The sequence below is a fragment of the Terrapene carolina genome, unplaced genomic scaffold (genome assembly GCF_002925995.2).
Source record: "Terrapene carolina triunguis isolate 2854851 unplaced genomic scaffold, T_m_triunguis-2.0 Scaffold112, whole genome shotgun sequence".
Lineage (NCBI taxonomy): Eukaryota > Metazoa > Chordata > Testudines > Emydidae > Terrapene > Terrapene triunguis.
Genome location: NW_020664463.1, coordinates 17,552,728 through 17,578,903, shown reverse-complemented (window position 1 = coordinate 17,578,903; position 26,176 = coordinate 17,552,728). Strand labels below are relative to the sequence as shown.

The following is a 26,176-nucleotide window of genomic DNA, read 5'->3' as shown; positions in this document are numbered from 1 at the left end:
GACAGCTAGAGTGGAGCACCCACAGGGACATCACTCGAAGAAGTGATGCTTAGGATGTTATCTGAGCTATAAATTAAGTCATTAAAGTGGGGTTCTTTTCACCCCTCCCCCTTGCAAAAAAAAAAAAAAAAGTCCACAGTTTAAACCCACACAAAAGGATTCTAGAATTATAAAAGAAATTAGTTTTAATAAGAATAAGAACTCTGAAGTCTTCATTCTACAATTGTTAAGGAAGAACAGTTATGACTGGAAAATGTTTTACAACAGATATTAATTACTTTTAACTCATTTTCACTTGTAGGTGAAAACCCAGTTGTTCCTCAAATGTTTAGGAGGGAATAACCTTCTTTGGAAATGTATACTTGCAAATGTGTTGTATCTAAATGCAAGCCTTCATATAATTGCTTGATAAGACTGTTAAAACATGTTACTACTTTTATATGTACAAACATAGCAAGATCATTTGATGCTATAACCGATTACTAATGTAAGAAGCCATCTGTGTACAGAAATATTTATATTAATTGGGAGTTGCTTAACCATTACCAGATAACTAACTCCTTAACCAAACTCAAAAGCAAAAGTTTCTTTTCCAAGGAAAGGTAAGAACAAAGGACAATAACTTATTTGAGAACTATTAAAGTTTACAAACTCTCTAAGAATTATTTAAGTTTAAAAAAAAAAAGACTATTTTGAGTGATGAAAGACTTTTACAGAGAAAATAAGGAGATTTTGGACTCATTTGAGACAGAATATTTCAGAAAATGGACTAAATAAAAGAAACAGTTCAAAGTAACTTTAAGGATGTTCTGAGAATTTCCCGCCACAAAGATAAAAGTAATTAGACTCCTGGTGCATATATGTTAGGAGACTGCATAATCATGAGCTGGAGATACTACCAAGACAATTCCATAAAGGTGTTTAGCCAATGAAAGGCAGTGGCTGATATCTGAATCTAGCAAACCCTGAAAGAGGCATGCCTTCCTTCTTTAGTGAAATTATGGAAAGAGAAAAGTATAAATCTATCTGAACTGCACAAGCAAGCAGTAACACTCTCCTCACAATAGTCTCCTAAGCTCGGCCTGCTCAGCATCTCTACAAACAAACACAAAAAAAAACCCAGCAGCAACCAGACAACCCCAAGAAGAACAAAGGAGCAACAACATAGCATCAAGAAGTAACCACTAGCCCAACACTCCTCCCCAACAAGAAAGAAAGAAAGAAAGACTTAATAGATGTGATAATTTTACTTGTTTTTAACTGTGGTGTCCCCTTAAGGCCAGGCAAAAAAAAACCAGGTGACAAACAGTGGGAGTGACATCCCTGAATTGGGATTAAGAGAGAAAATTATTAAGATTTGGACTATCATTTTTTGTTTCTCTAAATTATAAATGTTTAGAATAAAATTACTTGCTGCTCAACAGCTTAAAATACCACATGTATAAAGATATTTCTAGGTTTTTAGAAAAAATAACTAATAAAACAAATTCTATCATGTGGCACCAGAGTAACATCTACATGGTTCATCGGTAGAGTTGGACCCTTTAGCTTCACCACCTCTAGCACTTGAGCTAACAGAACAACTGATGGTGAGTAGTAGATTGTCATCCTTAATGTGGAGTAGCATTAGAGGCGGTGAGACACGCACTTTGCCAGTGGGTTTCACAGATATTTGATGACATCAGAGGAATGTTGTGACTCAGTAATCTTGGATTCCACTCCAGACTCTGGAGAGAAGTGTACTCTAGTGGGTAAAAACTTCTGCCCATTCCCCACAAGCCTGACCTCCTTCTGCATTGTCCCAGTCCTGTCTCTTCCCCACCCCTAGTTCCTTGTCACAGTTTCTTTGCCCAGCAAGTCCTAGTGTCACCCCACTGGGCTCACTGTCCAAGTCCCAATTTCTCCTCCATTCCCATTCTATCCCCCTCACCACATCCAATCTCAATCTCTTTGCCCAGCCAGTCTCAATTCTCCCATCCTGGCTCCTCATCCAATCAGTCTCTCCCCTCCCCCAACCAACAGCGATTCCTAGTCTCCCTTCCCAGCCTCCTCAACCAAACTCAGTTTCTCCCCCCACTGAGACTTCGCCTCAGTCTCACTCATCCGTCCCAAGCCCTTTGCTCAGCCAGTCCCATTTTTCCCCCCTGTATCCCAGCTCCTTGTCAGATCTGTCTCCCCACCTCCATTTTCCCCCACACTGGTTGCTAGTCCTAGTGTCTTTATCTAACCAGTGCCAGTTTCCCCTCTTTTTGCTAATTCCAATCCCAGGGTTCCCCACCCTCAGCCAATTGGCTGCCAGCCCCTCCGTCTCATTTCCCTCAATACAGCTCTCAGTCCCAGACTCCCCACCCCTAAGTAACAGTCTTCTTGCCCAACCTGTCCCAGTTTCTTCCCCACCTTCACCAGATTACTTGTTCCAATTTATTCCTTTCCCTCCCCTCTTATACAGCTTTTGTCCCCTGTGCATTTGAATAAGACCGCATCCTCCTCCACGCTGCCTAGAAGCCAGCATAGGGGTCATTGACAACACAGAAGAGAGAGGCTCTTAGTTCCAGTGCCTGGATCCACCCTGGCCTAGAGTGGCAATTGAATGGGAGTAGCCATTAAAAGGGAAAATCCAGCTTCACCTAGCTGCAGAGATCATGCTCAGTCGCTCTGTGGAGATAGCACATATGCAGTCTCGTCAGCACTAGGAGTGGAGAGCTCGACCTTGGTCAATGAAGGCAGAATCTTCAGAGATTTTAGCTGCTACAAATGAAGTCCCGACTGAGCATATGAGAACTACAATTTTTCAAAAGCTTGTAACTTGGCCAAATTTGGGCAGATTTTTCATGAGTCAGCAAAAGGCATATGCATCCCTGATACAAAGGCCACACTCATTTCAAGTCTCTGCTCCATAGCATAGGTGCATTAGAGCTATTTAAAAAAAAAAAAAAAAGGGTTTCCAGAATTTTTTTTAACAATTGGCAAAACACGGTATTTTTCTTTAGCCTCATGGTCAGAAATGGTTGAACCATTTTGGCTGAAATGTTTAAAAAATAAATCAGCCTGAGGCAGACATGGAAAATTTCAACCAAATGGTCAAAGTTTGGCAAAGTTATAAGCAACTTAAACAGGGTCTTATAATGGGAAGAGTTGCGTAACCTTAATAATAGGCAATACTACCAGCACCACCTACAATAAGGAATTACTGGGTAAGGTCCTAATTATCTAAATATAAATATGAAACTAAAAACAATATCAAATTAACTGTCCCGATGGGGCAATTTACCTTAAATTCTTCCACAATAATAGTCAGGGCTTCATGTCCAGCTTTCCTCATGTCTTCAAACTCAAGCTTATGTTTCTCCTGTTTAAAAAAAAAAAATGTAACAAATATTATACAATAACTACATGGGGTTAACAGAATCACATAAATTGAGATGCAACATCCAGTCAACCAAGTACACCTCTTTCCTAGTACAAGATTGTTCCTCATATTTTCTGATGTTTTGTGCAAACTAGATTTAAAAGTCTCAAGCAACAGAGTTTCTATCACTTGTCTTTAGATACTATCTTCCTGCCCACCTCAATTCAGTGCTAAAAAGTCATTCCTAATAGTCAGCTTAAGTTTTCCATTTCTTCCTATTAGTTCTCCTTGTGCCATACTAAATACTTCTCCATTCTTTATATTTATACCCTTTAAATATCTGAATACCTATTGTCTTTTTTGTTGTTGTTGTTATTATTATATCTATTACCCTAATGCCTTTGTAGTTGCGTGACGAAGATGTTTTAAATTTTGATTCTCTTTTGCCTTAAAAGGAGTTGGGGTGGTCAGTAGCTCTCTGGATCAGAACTTTATGACTTACCTCAATTTAATCCCTCAAACCCCGTGACTATTTTTATTACCTATTTTTTAACTCAGGGAAAGGCCTTGCTATGACAGTTTCTGTAAGGAGTCTTGTCAGCCTTCTAGAAGACTTATAAAGGAAAGCTTCAGGCCTGATTCTTTCATCTCTAGTCTGCTTAAACTTTGAACAGGGGAAGTATAAGTCGTAAGATGGAGATCTTTCAAACATTCATTTGGAGTAACCTGGAAAATGCTTGGAAAGACCTTAACAGACTTTACATCTAAGCTGCCTTTGAATTCTGACTTGTTGGGATGATTCCAGAGAATCTATTTATTCTATTACTGCTGTGATCCTGAACTATGAACACTAGAAGTCACTTGTATGTATATTTATGTATGTATGTCTTTTAACTGTTTGCAACTCTCTTTTTTCCATTTATTATTAAACCTTTAGTTTTAGTTACAAAAGGATTGGCATCAGCGTGATTATTGGGTAAGATCTGAGACTCATTGACCTGGGGATAAGTGTCTAGTCCTTTGGGACTGGTGAATCAGATTTTCAGTAACCTCTCACTATATGGGATGCCTAAAGGGGACTGTGTTTGACTTCTTGGTAACCAGTGTGGTATTACAGAGCAGCTGTTTTGTTACTGGCTTTGTGAATCTAAATATAAAATAAACCACCAGTTTTTGCGGATTGTCTGCCCTATTTCTTGCAGTCTGCCCTGAGTAAGGCACTCTCAATGTGGCCCATCCAGGCACCCAGTCACAAAGGACTATTATACGGCACAAAAATACATTTTTTTTTTAAGTGCCATAATGTTCAGTGAATTCATATTTAGTTTACTGTCCACTATCACCCCTAGATCTTACTATTACTGCTTCCCAATTTTCTTCCTTTAAATAATTATACATTTTGAAGTATTATAAACCACATTATTGCATTAGCTTGCATTTTTCTAAATTGAATCTTATTTTGTTATTTTCTGTACATTGTTCTGAATTCTCTGGGTTACTTTGCATTATTTCTCACTAATGGCAAGTGTTCACAATTACTTTCAAATTTCACTGTCATGCTATTTACTACTACTCCTATATCATAAATTAAAATATTAAACAGACCTGTCTGTAATCCATGTTGAACCCTTAGTACACACCTCTCCCCAACTCAATACATTGGGTTTTTTTGTTATTTTTCTTATTTTGCCAGTTTTCAGCACATGATGTTCTCCAAGCCAATCTGAATTAATTTTCAATTAAAATTTAGAGACCATACCAAATACTTTACTCACATAGAAATATTACACCTTTTGCATTCCCTTCATACATTAACAATTCTAACAAAAAGAAATGTTGGTGAATTGGGGGAAGCACTAGAAGATAAATGGAACAGTATAATGTTCACTGTATCTAAAGCATCTGTCAGCTCTCTGAGTTTGCATTTGGGCATCTTGTTAGATCTTCTGTTGCTTTTTGAGATAGTAACCGGGATCAACACATTTTTTTCCATCTGTGCCTGATAAGGAGGTTGAAACCCTTTCTCTCCCACCCCCAAATGTGGGTCTTGCTACACTGGTCTACTCTTGAGATTAAGCTATTACAATGTGCTGTTTCACAGATCCAGTTGGGCTCCCATTAGGGTTTTACGCCTCTGGAGTGTGTGTGGGGGTAATCTGTGTTCAGGAAGGCAAAGCTCCCCAAATTTGTATATGCAGTTCCTCTCAGCTAATAAAAATGGCTGAAGAGAGACAACAAATAGAGGAGATTCTTCCCTTTTTATAACCTTGCAGTCCCCTCTGTTAGCTGATTCTATTCAGCCTCAACATGTGACCACAGTCCCTGATGAGATGATCCATTGCCTACTTACCTCCCCCTGGAGGTCAGATTTGAAAAGCTCTGGGTGACAGCCCTCTCTTTGTCTAAGGGTGCTAAATTTGAATAGGTAGTCATTGAAGTTTAACAACCTTCTAGTGTCAGCCCTGTACTACTGTCCTTTGGAACTTCTATCCATCACAGAAGTAAAAGACTGCAAAAGCAAACACCTGGTTTACACTCAAAATGGAGTTTGCAGTCTGGCACACAGTGTTCATAATCTCACAGAATATAAATTATGCAGATTCTCCAAATCATCACAGTTGTACCTGGAGACACGTTTTAAATCCATTTGAAAACCTGACCTCCAATGCAGAAGAACACTCGTCAAGCAGGATATCTTGCAGTGAGTATACGACAACCTGTGCTACATGACCTGCACTGCTACTTATTGCTTTCTGGGCAGAATTTGAAGAGTTGGTTTCAATTTATAAAGTTCTAAATGTTTTGAGACATATTTACTTGAGATCCAAATCTTCTTATGTGCAATATGCCACAGTTGCTATTAGCAAAAGCATTTAATTGGAAGCCCTCATACGTTAAGAGAAAGGGTCTACTGGCCAATCACTCTCCCCAGTGCCACCTTGACTCTGGAATCTCCCTTCTTAGAATGTTTTTGTGGGGTTGTGATCTTTGGAAAGATGATGAATGGGGATGTTTTGCTCATTTTAATTAGTTAGAAACTTTTTTGATGTGAAAACTACTGTTGATTTTTTATTTCCCAGTTGTATTGTAATTGTAGAAATTGTTTAAGAACCTTGGGTTAATATTCAAAGATATTTAAGTACCTAAAAATGCAGATAGTTGTCAAGTGCGATTTTCAAATGAGCCTAGGCACCTAATTCCCATTGAAGTCATATGGGTAAATAAATACCTTTGAAATCCTGGGCCCTAGACCCTAGAATAGGATGTATTTTATGTATTTTTAAATTTATGAAACATTTTATTGCCTAATAAATGTTTATTTCATCAGTTAGATAGTACATCATGAATGCCCAACTAACACACATCATCCTCTTCCACTGCAGAACAATATCCTACACAACAAAATATTTTTCAAATTAAAGAACTGTAATAAGTATGGAAATTAAAATATAATTTAATACAGATACTTTATGTACCCAAGTGATAACAGATTATAGTAAGTGAAAGCAGTATTTAATGAAATTTAAACATTTTAATTGTTTGCTACATCTCTAGATTTTTCAATAAACAATGAGTCTGAATCACAGCTTTTTACATTGGCATACCTCCTGATCTATATGCAGCAAAAGTATTTGGTTACTTGAAGGTAATCACCTGTAAGAATTTTAGGAGCAATCTTGAATATCAGACTCAAAGCAGAAGATTTAATTGCGGCCGGGGGAGGGGAGGATTTTAATATGCAAATACACTACTATGTTTAGATATAGTCATGTGATGTTAACATCTGGTTGTATAAGTCAGGTCACATCATGTAACTCATATCAATGACACCACATGCTAACTCAGACATTGTAAAAAAACCCACACTTGATATGCTGAGAACTAGCAACTTTTTTAAGTACAAAAGAATAGAATCTACTGTATGGGAAAAATATGGTCCAGAGCTTAATATCCAAAACTTCACAAGTCATTAGCAAATTAAGTTAGCTGTAAGAAGTGAACATGGGAAAGTGCAGAAAGCAAGCATTTCCATGCCACTATATCTTTGATCATAGATATGGAGAAGGGGACTGCGGGTAAAGATCATTTTCAGTAACAATTCTGGCAGAACAGCATTGGAGAGAAAATGTTATGAATTGAAAAAGCTTTAAAATAAAAATAGTTAAAGGGTCAAGACAGGAAAATATTTTTTCAAAGATCATTTCAAATGTAAGTGAGCAATACCAAGATTGATGGGATTAAAAATGTTAGTTTCACTGTGAGAACAACATTTGATTTTAGTTTATAAGATCAGGTCCCCTCTTCGGCTCGAATGGAGGCATCTGAAAAATGCAAAAACAGAAGGATGACCACCATGTGTGCCCCGTAAACTTCTCTTCATAGTGAATCTTTCAAGTTTTAATATAAAATAACTTGTTCATACCCACATCTAAGCAATACATGCTAAGTCTAAACTAGTAACTCATGCCCATGGGATTATTACATTCAGATTAGGTTATAAATAGTAATATGAAAATGCCAGATTAAGCAGATGAGTACCGTATATACTCGTTCATTAGCCCGTTCGTTTATAAGCCGACCCCCCAAAATGGATAGATAAAAATAGCAAAAACTGTATGACCCTTTCATAAGACGACCCTATATTTCAGGGGTTGGCAAACTTTGGCTCCTGGGTTTACATTAGGGTAAGCCGCTAGCGGGCCTGGACGTTTTGTTTACCTGGAGCGTTCACAGGCACGGGGCCCCTCAGCTCCCAGTGGCTGCGGTTTGCCGTTCCCAGCCAATGGGAGCTGCAGGAAGTGGTGCCACTTCCTGCAGCTCCCATTGGCTGGGAACGGCTAGCCGCGGGCACAAGAAGCTGAAGAGCTCCATGCCTGCAGACGCTGCAGGTAAACAAAACAACAACAATGTATTATTCAATCCAATGATTCCATAGAGCAGTGGTTCTCAAAGCCGGTCCGCCGCTTGTTCAGAGAAAGCCCCTGGCGGACCGGGCCAGTTTGTTTACCTGCCGTGTCCGCAGGTTTGGCCGATCGTGGCTCCCACTGGCCGCGGTTCGCAGCTCCAGGCCAATGGGGGCTGCAGGAAGCGGCGCGGGCCAAGGGATGTGCTGGCTGCCCTTCCCGCAGCCCCCATTGGTCTGGAGCGGCGAACTGCGGCCAGTGGGAGCCGCGATCGGCCAAACCTGCGGATGTGGCAGGTAAACAAACCGGCCCGGCCCGCCAGGGTATTTCCCTGAACAAGCGGCGGACCAGCTTTGAGAACCACTGCCATAGAGTTTAAAATCATCAAATTTTGGTGTAGACCCATTTATAAGCCAACCCCCGCTTATGAATGAGTATATACGGCACTTAAAAAAATTATGAATAATTTTTTCACAAAAATCAAGGAGAGATGGATCACTGGACATGCTAGTGGTGAAGAAAAAAGGACAATAGGAATACAAGTATAATGGGGACAAAAATAGGTAGAACCCACAAAGCTGAGTACCTCCTAGACAAAAGCTGTATCCAGGCATCCCTGCAGGTCAAGCTTGTAATGCTTTGTGAGTGCGTGCCACCTCGCATATTTTTTCAACCAACACTTTAGATTTAGCTCACAACATGGGCTGCAAATATGTAAGAATGTGCTTTAATTCCTTCTGATGGTGGCAGGCCTTTTATTTTTTAGGCTTGTCAAATACAATTTAATATCCTCGTGGATACAGTGTTCTTTAGTGTTTTCTGACCTCACCACTTCAGATGAAAAACAGAGGAATAGGAAATTACACTTTCTGAAATTCTGAGTTTTGGAAGGGTAGATCTTGACTGATCATCTAACAAACAAGTTATGCCGAAGTAGTTTGGTTTTTGTGTGTGTTGTGGACAGAAGGGTGGAATGGAAACATGTGGTGATCAATGGAATACAGGGTTTTTTCTTTCATATGAATTTGCCAGAAGCCCTGTATGACTTTGCCCATAGGGAAGATAGCACTTATGTTGATCCACAGTGTGTATCAGAAATACTAATTTGATTTTAAGGAAATATAGGGAAATTGGGTCTGAAAATGACTCAAGAATAATTCTGAGGTTTCATCTCAGGCATATGAGGATTTTAGGTGGTTTTATATTTTCTGCCTCCTGAAAGATCTTTAAGTGTGATCAGCCTGACTTTGGGGACCAATTTCTGTAAGTTTTGACAAACCTCTGATGAGACTCTTGCTGTTCCATTCCTTTATTTGATCACTACTTCAATGGAGGGAATGATCCAAGGAAGACTGAGATTTGGAATGTCACTAACAAACAAACCTGTCTTCTGGATGCTCTCATGTGTCTCTTTTTGCTCTCTCACAGCTGGAGACCCGTACCAAGATGTTCATAAATAAGTGAAGGCATAGGCTTGTTATGATGTTCTAACTAGAACCTTTGTAAATGTGCCGGGTGCCACTGAGAGCCTGAAGAGGAGGCATTTTGTACTGAAAGTTAAAACATACAGAAGCAAACTGTAGGAAGTTATTGTACAATGGCTCTTTCTCAGCATTTCTCAGCCCTTTCAGTTTAGTGACCCCTTATTCAAAGTTTAAAAAAAAAAAAAAAAAAAAAGTGATCCCCTTATATTTACTACAAAAGTAATACAAGAATGTAACAATTATAAGTCTACATAGATTTTGTGTTTATTTCATGAAGTTGACACAGAATCATGACTTTGATGGCCAAATGTGTGTGGGCAATGGGGGCACAAATGTTTTTTTTCTTTAGATTGCAATAAAATTTTCAATACCTTATGACCTCCTTGCTTGCCTTTCATGAGTGCCTGGGAGGGGCTGGGTGGGTTCTGACCCACAGCTTGAGAAACAATATTGTATCTTTTCAGAATGTGCAGCAGGCTTCTGAGACATCTATTGAAATTATACCTGTTCAAGTAAGTATAGAATGTGTTTCTAAAGTGCTGAATTTCTGCTCTCTCATGTGCTTATTCAGGGCCATTAGGTTGAGCACTGTTCTGACCCCCTCATACTCTCAAGAACTGTAAAGAACATCAAACAGATGAATATTAATCTCTCTTGTTGTGGCACTGGTTATCACTCTTTTGAATACATAAGGATATACTTAAATTTACAGAGCCGTCTAATTGTGTTCTTTTCCATTTAGTCATGTGTTCTTTCAGTTGAGGACCTATAGACTGGAGGTGGACCTTTCCCAAGCTAGCTAGAAAAGAGAGAGAGAGATGCTCAGCAACTAGATATTGATCCTCAGTGACTAAGTGTGCAGTTGCCATGTCAACAGAATGCCAACTGGCTGCAGCTGAGGCCTAAAAGGAAGATCCTTTTCATTGCAATATTCAGAAAATAGCTTTTCCCCTCAAAACAAGCAAAACAATTAACAAGAAGTACCTTACATCGAACCAATATATGGCTGTGGTCAGTTCCATGTAGGGAAAATTTCTAATCCACATTTCTAGGTATTCTCTTCCCTCAAGGAAACCTGCACAATCTCTACCACTTCCAAGTAGTCAAACAGTTTCTTGATTGAGCCTTCTCTTCCCAGGGAAGTCCATAAAAGCCTGTGAACCCAGTTTCCCACTAAGCCTCTAGAGATGTATGTTGCCTAGTTAGTACAGCTGCCTCAGAAGTTTGCCTCCTATCCTTTCTATTCTGTTCCCTCCTCAATATTGAAGTTGGAGGGCTCTTCCTCCGGCCAGGTGTTAGAAGTGAGACTGTCTTTTAGATGGGGATTTAAATTAAAAGTGCCAACCCCTTCATGATCTGGCACAACGTGATGTTTGTGCCTCATCACAGGAGAATTGCACACTGGGAGGATTTGGGATCTCTGGAGTTCTGTAAGGAGAACATAGAATTTAATGTATACGTTTTAAAAAGCTTTTATCTGAACTGTGACTTTTTTCCTTCTTCCTTATAATGAGACTGATCCTCTGGACCTTTCCTTGGACTGCTCGAACCCACTGGTGCTGAAGAGATTTTTTCCCGTGTCATACAGCCAGACAGTGTTCTTTGTAATTGCAGCTGGCAGAATTGTGTGTAGGCAAGGGAGAAAGGATACCAACTGAGCTGAACTTTTCCTCTTCATCTAGTTCAAACTGACTCCTTTTATTGTACCCAAGAGCAGAAAAGGCAAATAGAGTACCCTCACTGGTTATGGGTAGGATGCCTTGAATATACAGTAAGTATGGGAAAACTACTGCTCCTGAGTTTTGCAGCCAATGGGCTGCTGTTGTCTTTGTTTAGGTTTGCACTCCATATGGAAGAAAGATAGAAGCATGAAAAGCTGGAAGGACCAGGAGAAGAAAATTTTAGTGAAAGGAGGATACTGATGAACATATCTGAAGAAAAAAGGGAATCTGAATGAACAAGTGGGAACTTCCTGAACTGCCTCGCAGACAAGACCAAATAGAAACCTGTGGGAATGTCATCCAATGGCCGCCCTTCTGAATTGCAGATTCAGTTACCAACTGTCAAAACCAATGAAGGGACCAGACATACCAATTCAAAAGGGAAACGAGGTTTTATTTCAAAATAGCCTTCAAACAACAACAACAACAACGATCAGCCCACCAAAATGAATGCATCAATAATATTACAATCCCAGGTCTTAGGCTGTGCAAACAACACAAACAAATCCAGAGCACTCAGTACATCCTGCACTACATAAATGAAGGAATAATGAATGATACTGCCATTAAGCTGGTGAAAGAGGCCTGGTCTCCCAACTATTCTGCTCTTGTGATCAGGCAGAGAATTGAAATTAAAGGAAGATGGAAAAATCTTTCATGAGAATATCAGTAATCATCATTTGGAAAGGAATTCAGAAAAGTAATAATGTTAGAATGGACAAAGTTTGGAAATCTGCAGCAGCAATCAGTATGAGGCTGCACTTATTTGGGAGAAATAATATAATGGATGGAGAAAATACTGATTAGGATAAAGTCCTTAAAATATTGCCTGGTATTATTAAAATACACCACTACCTCGATATTACACGACTCGATATAACACGAATTCGGATATAACGCAGTAAAGCAGTGCTCCGGGGGGGCGGGGCTGCGCACTCCGGTGGATCAAAGCAAGTTCAATATAACGCGGTTTCACCTATAACGCGGTAAGATTTTTTGGCTCCCGAGGACAGCGTTATATCAAGGTAGAGGTGTATAATGGAGTAGTAATAATCCATAATGAAACATCTTAGGCCCCCTCAGGACAATTGACATTCTATGTTGTTTACATAAAACTAGTCATGAAACATATTAAAAACATGTCAGTAATATATTAAACCAAATCCATGTTATAATAAGCTCAATACATGTTTCTATAATGGCTGGGAAAAGATCAGTGTTACCACATAGAATGGCAGCTACATGTTGGTGCTGACTCAGCACTGCCTTACAGATGGAATGCAACTCCAGCGTTAAACTGAGTTGGAAGCAGCTATTTTAGAAAGTGACACGCTTTCACCCTTCTCAGATACAGCACTGCTGCACAAGCACAACTGCAAGTAAGAACAATTGTCTGAATCACCTTTTATCTAAGCAATTAAGTCCAATATATCAAGATTTCTACACCCCTAAAAATTAGCGTTTTTCCACAAGAAATTCAAGTAACTTTTTAATAAACTTAATAAATGCACATCAAGCTCTGTATCAGTCAATATAATTATATCTCAGTTGTATTTTGACACTCTGGTACTTTCGTATCTCCCACGGGGTAAAGCAGGAGTAACTCCACTGAATTCAATGGAGTTAAACCAGTATGAAACGGATGTGTGAGGAAAATTAGTCCCATCATGACCAATGAACATACACACTAGAGCAGGAGTAGGCAAACTTTTTGGCCTGAGGGCCACATCGGGGTTCCGAAACTGTATGGAGGGCCGGGTAGGGAAGGCTGTGCCTCCCCAAACAGCCTAGCCCCCGCCTCCTAGCTGCCCCTTCCCACTTCCTGCCCCCTGACTGCCCCCCTCAGAGCCCCCAACCCATCCAACCCCCCCTGCTCCTTGCCCCTGACAGCCGCTCCCGGGACCCCCCGCCCCTAACCGCCGCCCCACCCCCAGGACCTCACCCCCTGTCCAACCCCCCCCCCACAGCTCCCTGTCCCCTGACTACCCGAACCCCTATAAACACCCCCGCGCTCTGACAGGCTCCTGGGACTCCCAGGCCTGTCCAACCGCCCCCTCTCCCCTAACCACCCCCCTGCCCCATATCCAACCTCCCCCCCAGCTCCCCTTCCCCTTACCATGCAACTCAGAGCACCAGGACTGGCAGCCACACCGCCTGGCCGGAGCCAGCCACACTGCCGCACAGTCTAGAGTACTGGGGCAGGCCGGCGGCTCTTGCCGCCGCGCTGCCCAGCAGGAGCTCACAGCCCCGCCGCCCAGAACGCTGGTGGCACAGTGAGCTAAGGGTGCAGGGGAGGGGCCAGGGGCTAGCCTCCCTGGCCGGGAGTTCAAGGGCCAGGCAGGACGGTCCCACGGGCCGTAGTTTGCCCACCTCTGCACTAGAGCATGCTATTATACCAGATACAGATAAGTACTGGTAACTATTTTTGTTTATCATAGAATGTATATTCTGTTATTATAAGAGCTAGGGCACAAGAGTGTCTTCAGATCAACAGGTTGTAAGAAAGCCAAACATTTTGTGCTGCTGGAACGGAGCCAAAACAGGCTCCTCATCACCTGTGCTCCAGGTTAAATCCCTAAAGCAGGGAATGTAGGCTAATCAGCACCGCTCCCCCACAACTGCTCAATGGGTGCCAGAGTCTCTAAAAGCAGGGAGGAGCTACTTGGTGCCCCCTCAGCAAGTGTCTCCCTCCCTCACTGCTGGGGCTGTCCCCCCTTCACTGCCAGACCCATCAAGTTCCCCCAACAGTTGAGATAGGTATGTAGCATTTGTGAAATATGCAACAGAGAACATGGAAAATAAGGTGAAAAGATATTTCTCTAGAAAGCAGCAAAAATAAATAAATCATGTTTCTTCATGTTAATTACAAAATTTACAATGTTCACACACTGTGTCCCAGAAGCAGTCTTTACTAATTCTTCCAATGATAAGGATTGCTCTGGCTCTTAATGTAAGCCAAAAAGACCATTATTTGTATTCATAGTGTACTACAATAGCTGACTTTACAAAGAATAATTAAGTCAATAAGGTAGTGAATTGACTCTCATGAGAAATTTCTTAATATACTGGTTAGGACACTTCCAACTTCTGCTGGAGCTGAGCAAGTGTGAATGTACCAGTCTGCTGGGACAGATTATGATTGATTAAATGTGAAAAACTATGTTAATGCAATGCTATGGTGGAGATTTTACATGCCCAAAAGTAAGGAAATGTAAGGTTCTAATTCCCACAGCCATAGTAACTCAACCCCTTCAGCATTTGTAGTATATTATATGGCTCTCTAATGTGTGAGCATTAATCCCTTAAAATATTACATGCAAAAAGACTATGGATGAATTCTACTCCCACATACGGTACAGTGCTGGGAATCCAGAGTATCTCCACTGAAGAAGCAGAGCACAGAAGAGAAAGGAAAGAGATGAGTTAACTCATCTCCTGTCCTTCAGCACAGAACTCTAAGGACACGTTTTATTATTATTACTACTACTTTATATTTTGCTAGCAGCATAGTGTGGCCTATTGGATTTGTAAGGCAATATTATCCCCTTTTTACACAGGGGGAACTGAGGCACACATTACTTAACCAAAGCCAAAAAAGAAGCTTGTGGCACACCTGGGAACTGAACTAGTAATTTCATGCTCTAATAAGAATATAACATTAGGGATCTATTATCGACCACCTGACCAGGACAGTGATAGTGATGATGAAATGCTAAGGGAAATTAGAGAGGCTATCAAAATTAAAAACTCAATAATAGTGGGGGATTTCAATTATCCCCATATTGACTGGAAACATATCACCTCAGGACGAAATGCAGAGACAAAATTTCTCGATACTTTAAATGACTGCTTCTTGGAGCAGCTGGTACGGGAACCCACAAGGGGAGAGGCAACTCTAGATTTAGTCCTGAGTGGAGCGCAGGAGCTGGTCCAAGAGGTAACTATAACAGGACCGCTTGGAAATATTGACCATAATACAATAGCATTCAACATCCCTGTGGTGGGAAGAACATCTCAACAGCCCAACACTGTGGCATTTAATTTCAAAAGGGGGAACTATGCAAAAATTAGGGGGTTAGTTAAACAGAAATTAAAAGGTACAGTGACTAAAGTGAAATCCCTACAAGCTGCATGGGCGCTTTTTAAAGACACCATAATAGAGGCCCAACTTAAATGTATACCCTAAATTAAGAAACACAGTAAAAGAACTTTAAAAGAGCCACCGTGGCTTAACAACCATGTAAAAGAAGCAGTGAGAGATCAAAAGACTTCCTTTAAAAAGTGGAAGTCAAATCCTAGCGAGGTAAATAGAAAGGAGCATAAACACTGCCAAATTAAGTGTAAAAATGTAATAAGAAAAGCCAAAGAGGAGTTTGAAGAACGGCTAGCCAAAAATTCAAAAGGTAATAACAAAATGTTTTTTAAGTACATCAGAAGCAGGAAGCCTGCTAAACAATCAGTGGGGCCCCTCGATGATCGAGATAGAAAAGGAGCACTTAAAGACAATAAAGTCATTGCGGAGAAACTAAACAAATTCTTTGCTTCAGTCTTCACGGCTGAGGATGTTATGGAGATTCCCAAACCTGAGCTGGCTTTCGTAGGTGACAAATCTGAGGAACTGTCACACACTGAAGTGTCACTAGAGGTGGTTTTGAAATTAATTGATAAACTTAACATTAACAAGTCACCGGGACCAGATGGCATTCACCCAAGAGTCCTGAAAGAACACAAATGTGAAATTGCGGAACTATTAACTAGGGTTTGTAACCTGTCCTTCTGTACCCAACGACTGGAAGATAGCTAATGTAACACCAATATTTTAAAAGGGCTCTAGAGGTGATCCCGGCAATTACACACCGGTAAGTCTAACGTCGGTACCGGACAAATTAGTAAAGAATAAAATTGTCAGACACATAGAAGAACATAAATTATTGGGCAAAAGTCAACTTGGTTTCTGTAAAGGGAAATCGTGTCTTACTAATCTATTAGAGTTCTTTGAAGGGGTCAACAAACATGTGGACAAGGGGGATCCAGTGGACATAGTGTAGTTAGATTTCCAGAAAGCCTTTGACAAGGTCCCTCACCAAAGGCTCTTACATAAATTAAGTTGTCATGGGATAAAAGGGAAGGTCCTTTCATGGATTGAAAACTGGTTAAAAGACAGGGAACAAAGGGTAGGAATTAATGGTAAATTCTCAGAATGGAGAGGGGTAGCTAGTGGTGTTCCCCAAGGGTCAGTCCAAGGACCAATCCTATTCAACTTATTCATAAATGATCTGGAGAAAGGGGTAAACAGTGAGGTGGCAAAGTTTGCAGATGACAGTAAACTGCTCAAGATAGTTAAGACCAAAGCAGACTGTGAAGAACTTCAAAAAGATCTCACAAAACTAAGTGATTGGGCAACAAAATGGCAAATGAAATTTAATGCGGATAAATGTAAAGTAATTCACATTGGAAAAAATAACCCCAACTATACATACAATATGATGGGGGCTAATTTAGCTACAACAAATTAGGAAAAAGATCTTGGAGTCATCGTGGATAATTCTCTGAAGATGTCCACACAGTGTGCAGAGGTGGTCAAAAAATGAAACAGGATGTTAGGAATCATTAAAAAGGGGATAGAGAATAAGAAGGAGAATATATTATTGCCCTTATATAAATCAATGGTACACCCACATCTTGAATACTGCGTACAGATGTGGTCTTCTCATCTCAAAAAAGATATACTGGCACTAGAAAAGGTTCAAAGAAGGGCAACTAAAATGATTTGGAAAGGGTCCCATATGAGGAGAGATTAAAGAGGCTAGGACTTTTCAGCTTGGAAAAGAGGAGACTAAGGGGGGATATGATAGAGGTATATAAAATTATGAGTGATGTGGAGAAAGTAGATAAGGAAAAGTTATTTACTTATTCCCATAATACAAGAACTAGGGGTCACCAAATGAAATTAATAGGCAGCAGGTTTAAAACAAATAAAAGGAAGTTCTTCTTCACACAGCACACAGTCAACTTGTGGAACTCCTTACCTGAGGAGGTTGTGAAGGCTAGGACTATAACAGCATTTAAAAGAGAACTGGATAAATTCATGGAGGTTAAGTCCATTAATGGCTATTAGCCACGATGAGTAAGGAATGGTGTCCCTAGACTCTGTTTGTCAGAGGGTGGAGATGGATGGCAGGAGAGAGATCACTTGATCATTACCTGTTAGGTTCACTCCCTCTGGGGCACCTGGCATTGGCCACTGTTGGTAGACAGGATACTGGGCTAGATGGACCTTTGGTCTGACCCAGTACACCCGTTCTTATGTTCTTATGTAACTCACGTCACCTGAGTCCTGGACCAGTAACTTAATCACAAGGCTATCTTCCTTCCCTCAAAGTCTTCCATCTACGTAATATTGAAAAAGTATTTGTCCTGTTTTAAGAGAAGATATATCACTGAAAGTCACATCTCATGACATCTCAACAGGATCAGAGCAGCCTATTTCTTATTCTTAGTATTTGGTCCAGAAGCCAACTTCACCTTCCCTAATCCAAAATGTTCTGGGTCTCCCACGGTGGTTAAAACTAATGAAAGATTATAGTTGATCTGAAAACAACCTTTTGAACAGTTAGTCAAAAATGCAATGGCATTCCCGAACGCAGACCCACTATCCTTCCAAAATTGCATATTTCAGTGACCTATTACAGCTATGTCACAGTAAATTTAATGCAATTGGATGGAATAATTTACATTGCATGTAACAATTCTATGAGGAATATGCTTATAGTAAGCTCCATGATGCTTATAAAATGTTCCTGATATTGACATACATTATAGTTCCTCTGGTAGGAGCATTCATGATCAAAAGGCAAAATAGGTCCAAAAAGAAATTTGGCTTTCAGTTTAACAGCCTAAAAAGCAGCTAGTTAAGATTGTTTTTTAACTGTCAAAGTGGCAACTTCAAAGATTGCATTTTAACTAAGCAAAAATGACATTAAATTACTATATTTTAAGTGGCGCCAATCTTAATTTCCTTATTTATATTTTTTTTAAAATTCAGTATATAGAAGCTACTATATTTGAGATAGCTAACAGGAGCAGCACGCAGGGGAGTTTTGCAAGGGAGTTCTCCAGGTGAAGAAGCGACTACATGACCCTTGGGGTGCATTTGTTCTCTGTTAGTTTGTTGTCATGTGCTTGTTTGCTTGAAGCTTATAGCGTGGTCTGTTTTGAAGGGCTGTGTGCTGAGCCTAGAGGCCTGCTATGCATGGCTGAGTGATTCCTAACAAAACTCTAACCTACCATCCTTTAATCCCTAAGTCCCTTTAGGATCCCTTCAACAAGGGAGCAGGGCTCACTTAGGGAAACCAGGGGTATAAAAAGCTAGCTCAGAAGCAACCACAGGAGCTAGTGAACAGGAGCAGCAAATGGGGGAGTTTTGCGAGGGAGCCAGATGAGAGACAGATACACCTAATAAACATTCTCTAAACTTAGGCCAATAAACCGACCTCTCTTCTCCCCCAAAACCACAAAAACAAAAAAACCCCTGCAAGAGTAAAAATAATGCAGGCAGAAGTGCAGCAGCAGACTGGGGCTGATCCAGTTTATTGCACTGAATGCAGCATGCATGATTACCTTGTGGGCAGGTAGCATGTGTGTGTATTTGGTGCAAGCAGCTCATGGCTCTCAAGAGACCAAGTATGGGCTTTTGAGACCAGAGTGGCTGAATTGGAAGAGCTAAGGGAGACAGAGAGGTACATACACAAGACTTTCTGGGACATAGTTGAGTGGTCCCATCCTAACAGTCTTTGTGCTGTTGAGGAGGATGAAAGTCTCAGAGAAGGAAAACTTCAAGCTGGAGTGGAAGGAAATGATCCTAGTTGGGTCCCTCCTTCCAGATGATATCATGCTATCTTCTCGCACTGAGGATACCTCTCCAGGGGTTGGACCCCTGTTATTAGGAAGAAATAGGTAACAGTAATCTGGGATTTGATTACTAGAAATATAGATAATTGGGTTTGTGATGAGCGGGAGAACTGCATGGTGAATTGCCTGCTGAGTGTCAAGATTTCAGATCTCTTGAGACATCTAAACAGACTTATGTTTAGTGCTGGGGAGGAGCCAGTGGTCATGGTACATGTAGGTAACAGTGACATATGGTAAAGTAGAAAAGAGGTCCTGGAGGCAAAATTTAGGCTGCTAGGTAAGAGGTTAAAGTCCAGGACCTCAATGCTAGCATTCTCTGAAATACTTCTAGTTCCATGTGCAGGAACAGTTAGACAAGCAAAACTGCAGGACCTCAACGCGTGGATGAGTCAATGGTGTTCGGAGGAGGGATTTAAGTTTAGTTGGAACTGAGGAACCTTTTGGGAAAGGAGGAGCTTATACAGGGTGGATGCGCTCCACCTAAACCAAAATGGAACCAGATTGCTGGCATGTAAAATTAAAAAGGTAGAAGAAGATATTTTAAACCAAGGGTTGGGGAAAAACTGATAGGTGCAGAGAAACACATGGTTTGGACAAACACATCCCTTAGGGGCGGATCTGTTAATGGGGATACTCTATATCCAAGTAAAGAGGAGAGAAGTTGATAAAGTACAGACAGGAACTGAAGAGAAAGTCAAACGAAAAAGAGCCCATTCAATTACATCACATGAAGGCAGACACACTTAGTACGAACAAATTTTTATAAATGCTTGTATGCATTGACAAGACGTCAAAAATACTAAGGGTGAACTTGTGTGCCTGGTATCAAATGAGGATATTGATATAACAGGCATCACAGAGAGTTGGTGGAAAAATGATAATCAATGGGACAGAAATAGTAGGATGCAAAATATATAGGAATGACAGAGTAGGTCACCCCGGTGGGGAAGTGGCACTATATGTGAAAGAATGCATAGAGTGTCAAATATAGTAAACATCTTAAATAAATCAAACAGTACCACAGAATCTCTATGGATAGACATTACAGGCCAATAAACCTAACTTTGGTACCAGGCACAATGGTTGAAATTATAGTAACAAGCAGAATTAGCACAATTACCCCCACCAAGTCTGACCTGTACCTCATCGTGGTGGAGGGGGTGTAACATCTGAAGTAGGGGATTGCTCGTTGGAGCTATGCGATCAGAGATGAAGGCTTGTCCAAAATATCGCCTTGGGCATTATGCGAGATGGATAGAACCGACGTGAACACTGAAAACGATGGCTAACACAGGTGATGAAGATGCAGGGCAGCATCTGCACCTAGCTACCTGAGGAGAAGGAAGTTGCTGAGAGACTCAACGGCTCGGGTTGCACAGTGTGAAGCCAGTACTGGTAGACCAGGAAAAGGGTCGCATTACTGCACCTCTGTCTCATCCCAGTGGGATGAGGTATTTCCCGGGATAATCATTCGCTCTTGTTTTTTTGACCATGAATAACCTAGTACTCAGCACCCGGGTTAAAGCCCCTGCCTTACTTTCAGCCATAGATGCCTTGTCGGTGCTGTCTCCCCTCGGTGAAAACATGACGGGTTCGTGCCAAAGCCGCCCTGGGGATGCGTGTCCTCTGATGTCGGCAGGCCCGTCTGCAGTACATTGTGACAATGCATCCAGTTGTATCTGGGATCTCCGACAGTCCACCAAAATTGCAACTTGTTGAAAGTCCATGCTAGTGAAAGTCCATCGTGACAGAAGTCCCGTGTCACTTCCAAAAGCCAGTTTGATCATGGAATTTTCCATGCCTCCATATTTGAATTCAGAAACTGAAAAATATTCTCTCCAGTGGCACTTTCTGTACACATTGGGACTGATAGCAACAAGGTGATCGCTTCACCTTTGCTGTCATCAGAATGCTGAACGACTATCGGGAACAGCCTGATGTTGCTCACATCATTGCTGTCATCAGTGGCTAGACTAAATGATGAATGACGCATGCTTTCTGCTAAAAGGTTCGCGCTGTCACATTCCATCTCTTTTATAATGGCTGTCACCTTTCTGCATGGACATACTTATTTCCTGGTGACTTCCAAATCAGGAATAGCAGTTTTCTGCAGTTTCAAGATATGATTTTTGCCACAATTGGCAAATTATGCTCCATAGTTAATCCCACTACTAACTCTTTCGCATGGATCATGTTACTTTTGATGTCTGTGGTGAAGAACTGCTTTATTTGCATGCTCCTAGTTGCTGTTTTTGCAACCTCAACATGCTTTTTCATGCCAATGTGAACATTCACATTGTAGCGATGCGGGACTCACCCCTGCGGCGCCTCCTGCTGGTTGTCTCGGGGAATTAGCTCGTCCAGCCTCCGGAGCGCCTTCTGCAGGCCTGTGTCCCACTGCCGCTTGGCCCCTGTGTCCCTCCCGGACCCGGTGCCCTGTTATCTGGGGTGCTGCCCCTTGGCCGTACACCCCTCAGTCTCTCCGGGTCTCCCCACTCAGGGGAACCCCCACCCACTACCCTCACCTCACCTCAGTCGTAGGCTACTGCCAGTCACCAACTCGCCCCCGCGCCCTGGGGCAGACTGCAGTGTAAGCCATTCATCATAGGCAAGGTTGGGTCTGGACCTGCTGCCTCCACCTATTGCAGGGCTGCCCCTTTGCAACCCCAGTACTTGCCTTAGGCCCTCTGCTAGGCCCGCAGCCTGGGAGTTTTCCAGGCTGGAGCTCCCCAGCTCCTCTAGCCTTCCCCCAGCCCTGCTCCACTCCCAGTACCCTGCTCAGCTCCCTAGCAGCCAGGCCCTTCTCTCTCTACCAGCAGAGAGAGACTTTTGGGCTTCTGGCTTGCAGCCTCTTATAGGGACCAGCTGGGCCTGATTGGGACATGGCCGCAGCTGTGACTGTTTCCCCAATCAGCCGAGGCCTGCTGCTTTCCTAGCAGCAGCCCTCTCGCAGTCTCAGCCCTCTCACAGGGCTGATTTCAAGCCCTTCAGGGCAGGGAGCGGGTGACCACCCCGCTACACACATCATTACGACCACCATGCCCAACAGATACATCCATGTGAGGTAGTTCACAGTGTGCATAATTTTCAACCTCTCTCAATGGTTTAATCACTTTACATTTGGTTGTATAGTATATTTTGAACTTCTGAGACCATTTTGGTTTTTGTTTTTTTTTTAATATTTGGCTCATTTTTCTCACCAGCATCAGCCATTTTGATCGACATTGGAAGCTGGTAAACACTGGGGCAAGTGGGGCACAGTAAAAAAAATCATGCACGGTGGCCCCTTTACACTACTCCCACCAGGGATGATACCACAATTTTTCTAAGGAGGCAGCCGAAGAGGAAAGTACGTGTGTATGGCATTCCCCCTTTGCATAACCTTGACCTCTCTCCTTCCTCCCTCTTGGTCTATGGCTATGGGGAGGCTGCCCCCCCCCCCCCACACACACACACACGTGGCATCCCACACCTTCCAAGGAAAGCTGCCATCCTGAGCCTGTATCTCCTTACCAGGATGATGATCCTCCTCATCTACCTCTTCTACTGTGTTCCCTCTCTCCTCCTCCACCACCACCTCTTCCAGCCTCTCTGGCTTCTCCTCTCCTGTAAGCAGCTTAGTGTGGGTTTGATAGGAAATTTTGAATGGATTTTGGGGTGCAATATTCATCACCCAAGCCACAGGCTGCGTGTTGCACAAACTGCCCTTCTGTGGACCCTGCTGGCGTGCTATAAAAGGTACCTAGACAACATTAACATAGTCCAGCAGGGACCACAAAGGGCAGTTAAAGAAGAACACAGCCTGTGGCTTGGGCAATGAATCCAAGATCCCAAAGCCTATTTCAAATCATCATGGCACAGTCTATGTATGTGCCAAAGAGACAGTGAAGAACACCCCCATCCACAGTGGCGATGGCACTATTGCTTATTTTGTCAGACTAGAGTGGCAGTGAGTGATACAAAAATTTTAGATTTAAGACCTGAATTTGTAATTTAGTAATTGAATGTAAAAATCAGGAGAATTGCAAAAAATTAGGGAAAGTTGGCAACTCTGCCTTTGTATGTAAAGACGGAAGAAAATGAACCCAAGTCCTTTATACAAGTATGGACCTCTTATGTACTTAGCACTGAACAGAACCTGAGACTGTAGTCAACGTCAAAGCTGAAGTAGGCTCTGGAACCAAGGGCTTCACTAGCCTTCAGTGTAGATTTCAAAGTTTTTTCTGTGCCAGAGCCTACCCAGAAGCAGAGCCAAGGTTGGACTGTGATGGTGATGCTGAACCAAAGTGCTTACTTTGCCAGAAGTAGAGAGCTTAGGAACCAATGAATGCCTTATCACAGCCCTGCATGAAGCTGCCACCTTGAAAGTTCTCAGAACTGGTCACGGATCTTCTCAGTGAAATCCTGTAGTGTACTCTGCCAATCCTCTCTGGCTTGGCACACTAAGTTTCAGTCTGGAGCCTGAGTCTCTCCCAAGCAAATGACACCTTGTGTGGGCACTTGACATGGAGAATATTGAAGGGCAAGAGATGCCTCTCTTAAACCCTGATTTTCTGAAACCAACATTGAACTAGACTTGACCAGAGAGCTGATAGTGTAATTACTGTGCACAAAGAACACTATACTGTCCTCAAACTCCTAATTGTTTATGTCAAGGCAAAATAAATGTATCAATTATAAAATGAGACATTTAAATTCCTCATTATTTTATCATATCAAACATTTCAGAAAAACAGTTTATTTTGACAAAAACATGATGTTGGGCTTTTTTTTTCTGGAGAGGGTGTGGGACAGAAAAGAGGTGAAGAAAAGACGGGGTGATTTTCAGCACTTTTTTTGTCGTGGTAAATGCATGTCCAGTTTTTTCCTACCAACACTAGTTTTGTAACATGCAATACAAAAACAGTTCCACAAAGAATTCACAAGTAAATCTTTCCAACATAACTTACTGCACCAAAACCACATGAATTATTTGTGCTATGGAACACTCTTCCAGTATGTTCTAGAAGGGTGGAGTAAAACAATGTCAAAAAGAGGTAAAGAAAGAAAAATCTACCCAGCCTGCACAAAGAGTAATTTACAAATATAAAATATAGTAAAAGTTTGAGAAAGTATGATAAACATAAATAGGATCCTAACCCAAGCAATTTCAATTTGAAGGATTCTAGCTAACTGACCATGGCATCATTACAGAAATAACCTCTTCTCAAGAGGAAATGGTTTCTGAAAAATATTCCCCAATATATAAGGAACAAACTACATTCCTTCCTTATTTGACCTGTGGACTTCACAGAAAATATATACTTGAACTTCCCTCTTAATTCCAGAATCCCAAATTATTTCCTTGGTTGGCGGGGCTTGCTATAATGTTCTAGTAGCAAATGAGCATATTAAAATCAATATGGTTGCAATCTTCAGTGTTTCCATTGCTAGCAACTCTGCCTTTTTTTAAAATTTCAGTTTCAATTACATAACTTGGAATATAAAACAGATCCAGAATCAGACACACCACTTCAAAATTAGCTGGTCAATAGTAGTATGTCTAACAAAGAACTTCTGAATGATGCCATCACAGGAGGTAAAGTGTTTGTCATGTTCATTTATGGTTGTAAGATCAGTTGGGCAACAGAATTGGTTAACAGTGACAAGTTTTTGCCAAACCTACACTGTCCAACTGTAGCAAGGCTCTGCATAAATGTTTCAACTGGATTGCAAGTGCAGTTTTGAATACACCTTTCCAATACCGTGATTATGAGACATTTGTAGTGGATTGCTTCTGCAGGTACAGAGTGTGCCATGGAACCAACAACAGAGGAGGCAGAGACAGCAGCTTTTCAGGAATTAGAAGTATCAGTTAAAGATGTAAAAGCAAACATGGACTATTGTCTGATGAAGTCCTCTCCCTCTGTTGGTGCTTAAGCAGTAAATATACAAGCGGTCTCTTTGTTTTGGAATAATATATTTGGTATTAAAGCAGAATGTTACTGACTCCAACCTTCACTCTAGTACATGGTCAGACAAAACCATCCTTATTCAGCATGCTGACATGTCATTCCAAAGTGGGGGTAATGGTGGTGTGTTTTTTGTTTTAATTTTAAATACTGTTCCATGTTCCTATCTTGGCATGCAGCCATATATTCTAAATTAGAGCCCTTATCTGTTTGTGTTTACATAGGAGAAAAATCCCAATTAAGTTTTTGTTTCCTGATATGATGAAAAAAATATGCTGAGAATTAAAACTAATCTTCAGCATCCAGTTTGTGTGGGTGGGAGGAGTGAATGTTTGATGTATTGCTGATTTACATAACATGTACCAACATTCTATTGCTAGAGACAGCTTAGAAATGCATGCAACAATAACAGTAAAACAGAGAAAAAATAATGTGACCTAACTGATTACATTTTAATTATGACTAAAACTCATCCAGAACACAGAGATGTTGCATAGCAGGACTTCTTGTTCTTACAGGGCACATATATTTCAAAACACTAAAACTTTAGGAATTCAGTACAGCTGTGACTTAAATTTAAAACCACCGATATTCTTAGTAGTATAATATTTCATATACTGTATGAATCAGATTTTTGGTACAAGCATATCTTTCCTGCCCTGCCCTAAATTGCTAATATGTTTCTGCTAACAGCTAATCAGGCCAGACAAGAGTAAAATATTCCAACTAGTTCATGGGAGTATCCCATGCATTGAGTTATGACCCTAGTGACTGGGAGTTGACTATTTATTTTTCTCCATTAATGGCCAAAATATTAGATTAAATGATCCAATTTATGTCTTCTTTGGTGGGTGGG

At 41.3% G+C, this 26,176-nt stretch overlaps 1 protein-coding gene across 3 annotated transcripts in view; it reads right to left on the bottom strand.

The window, feature by feature from the left end:
- CCDC91 (coiled-coil domain containing 91) overlaps nucleotides 1–26,176 on the bottom strand; it is a 337,470-nt gene that overhangs the window by 175,039 nt on the left and 136,255 nt on the right. Inside the window, exon 7 of one of the 3 annotated variants that reach the window (XM_024198662.2) lies at nucleotides 3,272–3,349. The exons of the other annotated variants lie outside the window; for them this stretch is intronic. Within the exon in view, the coding sequence (XP_024054430.1) occupies nucleotides 3,272–3,349 (78 nt within the window). The remainder of the gene's footprint in view (nucleotides 1–3,271; nucleotides 3,350–26,176) is intronic. 3 annotated transcript variants of the gene reach the window in all.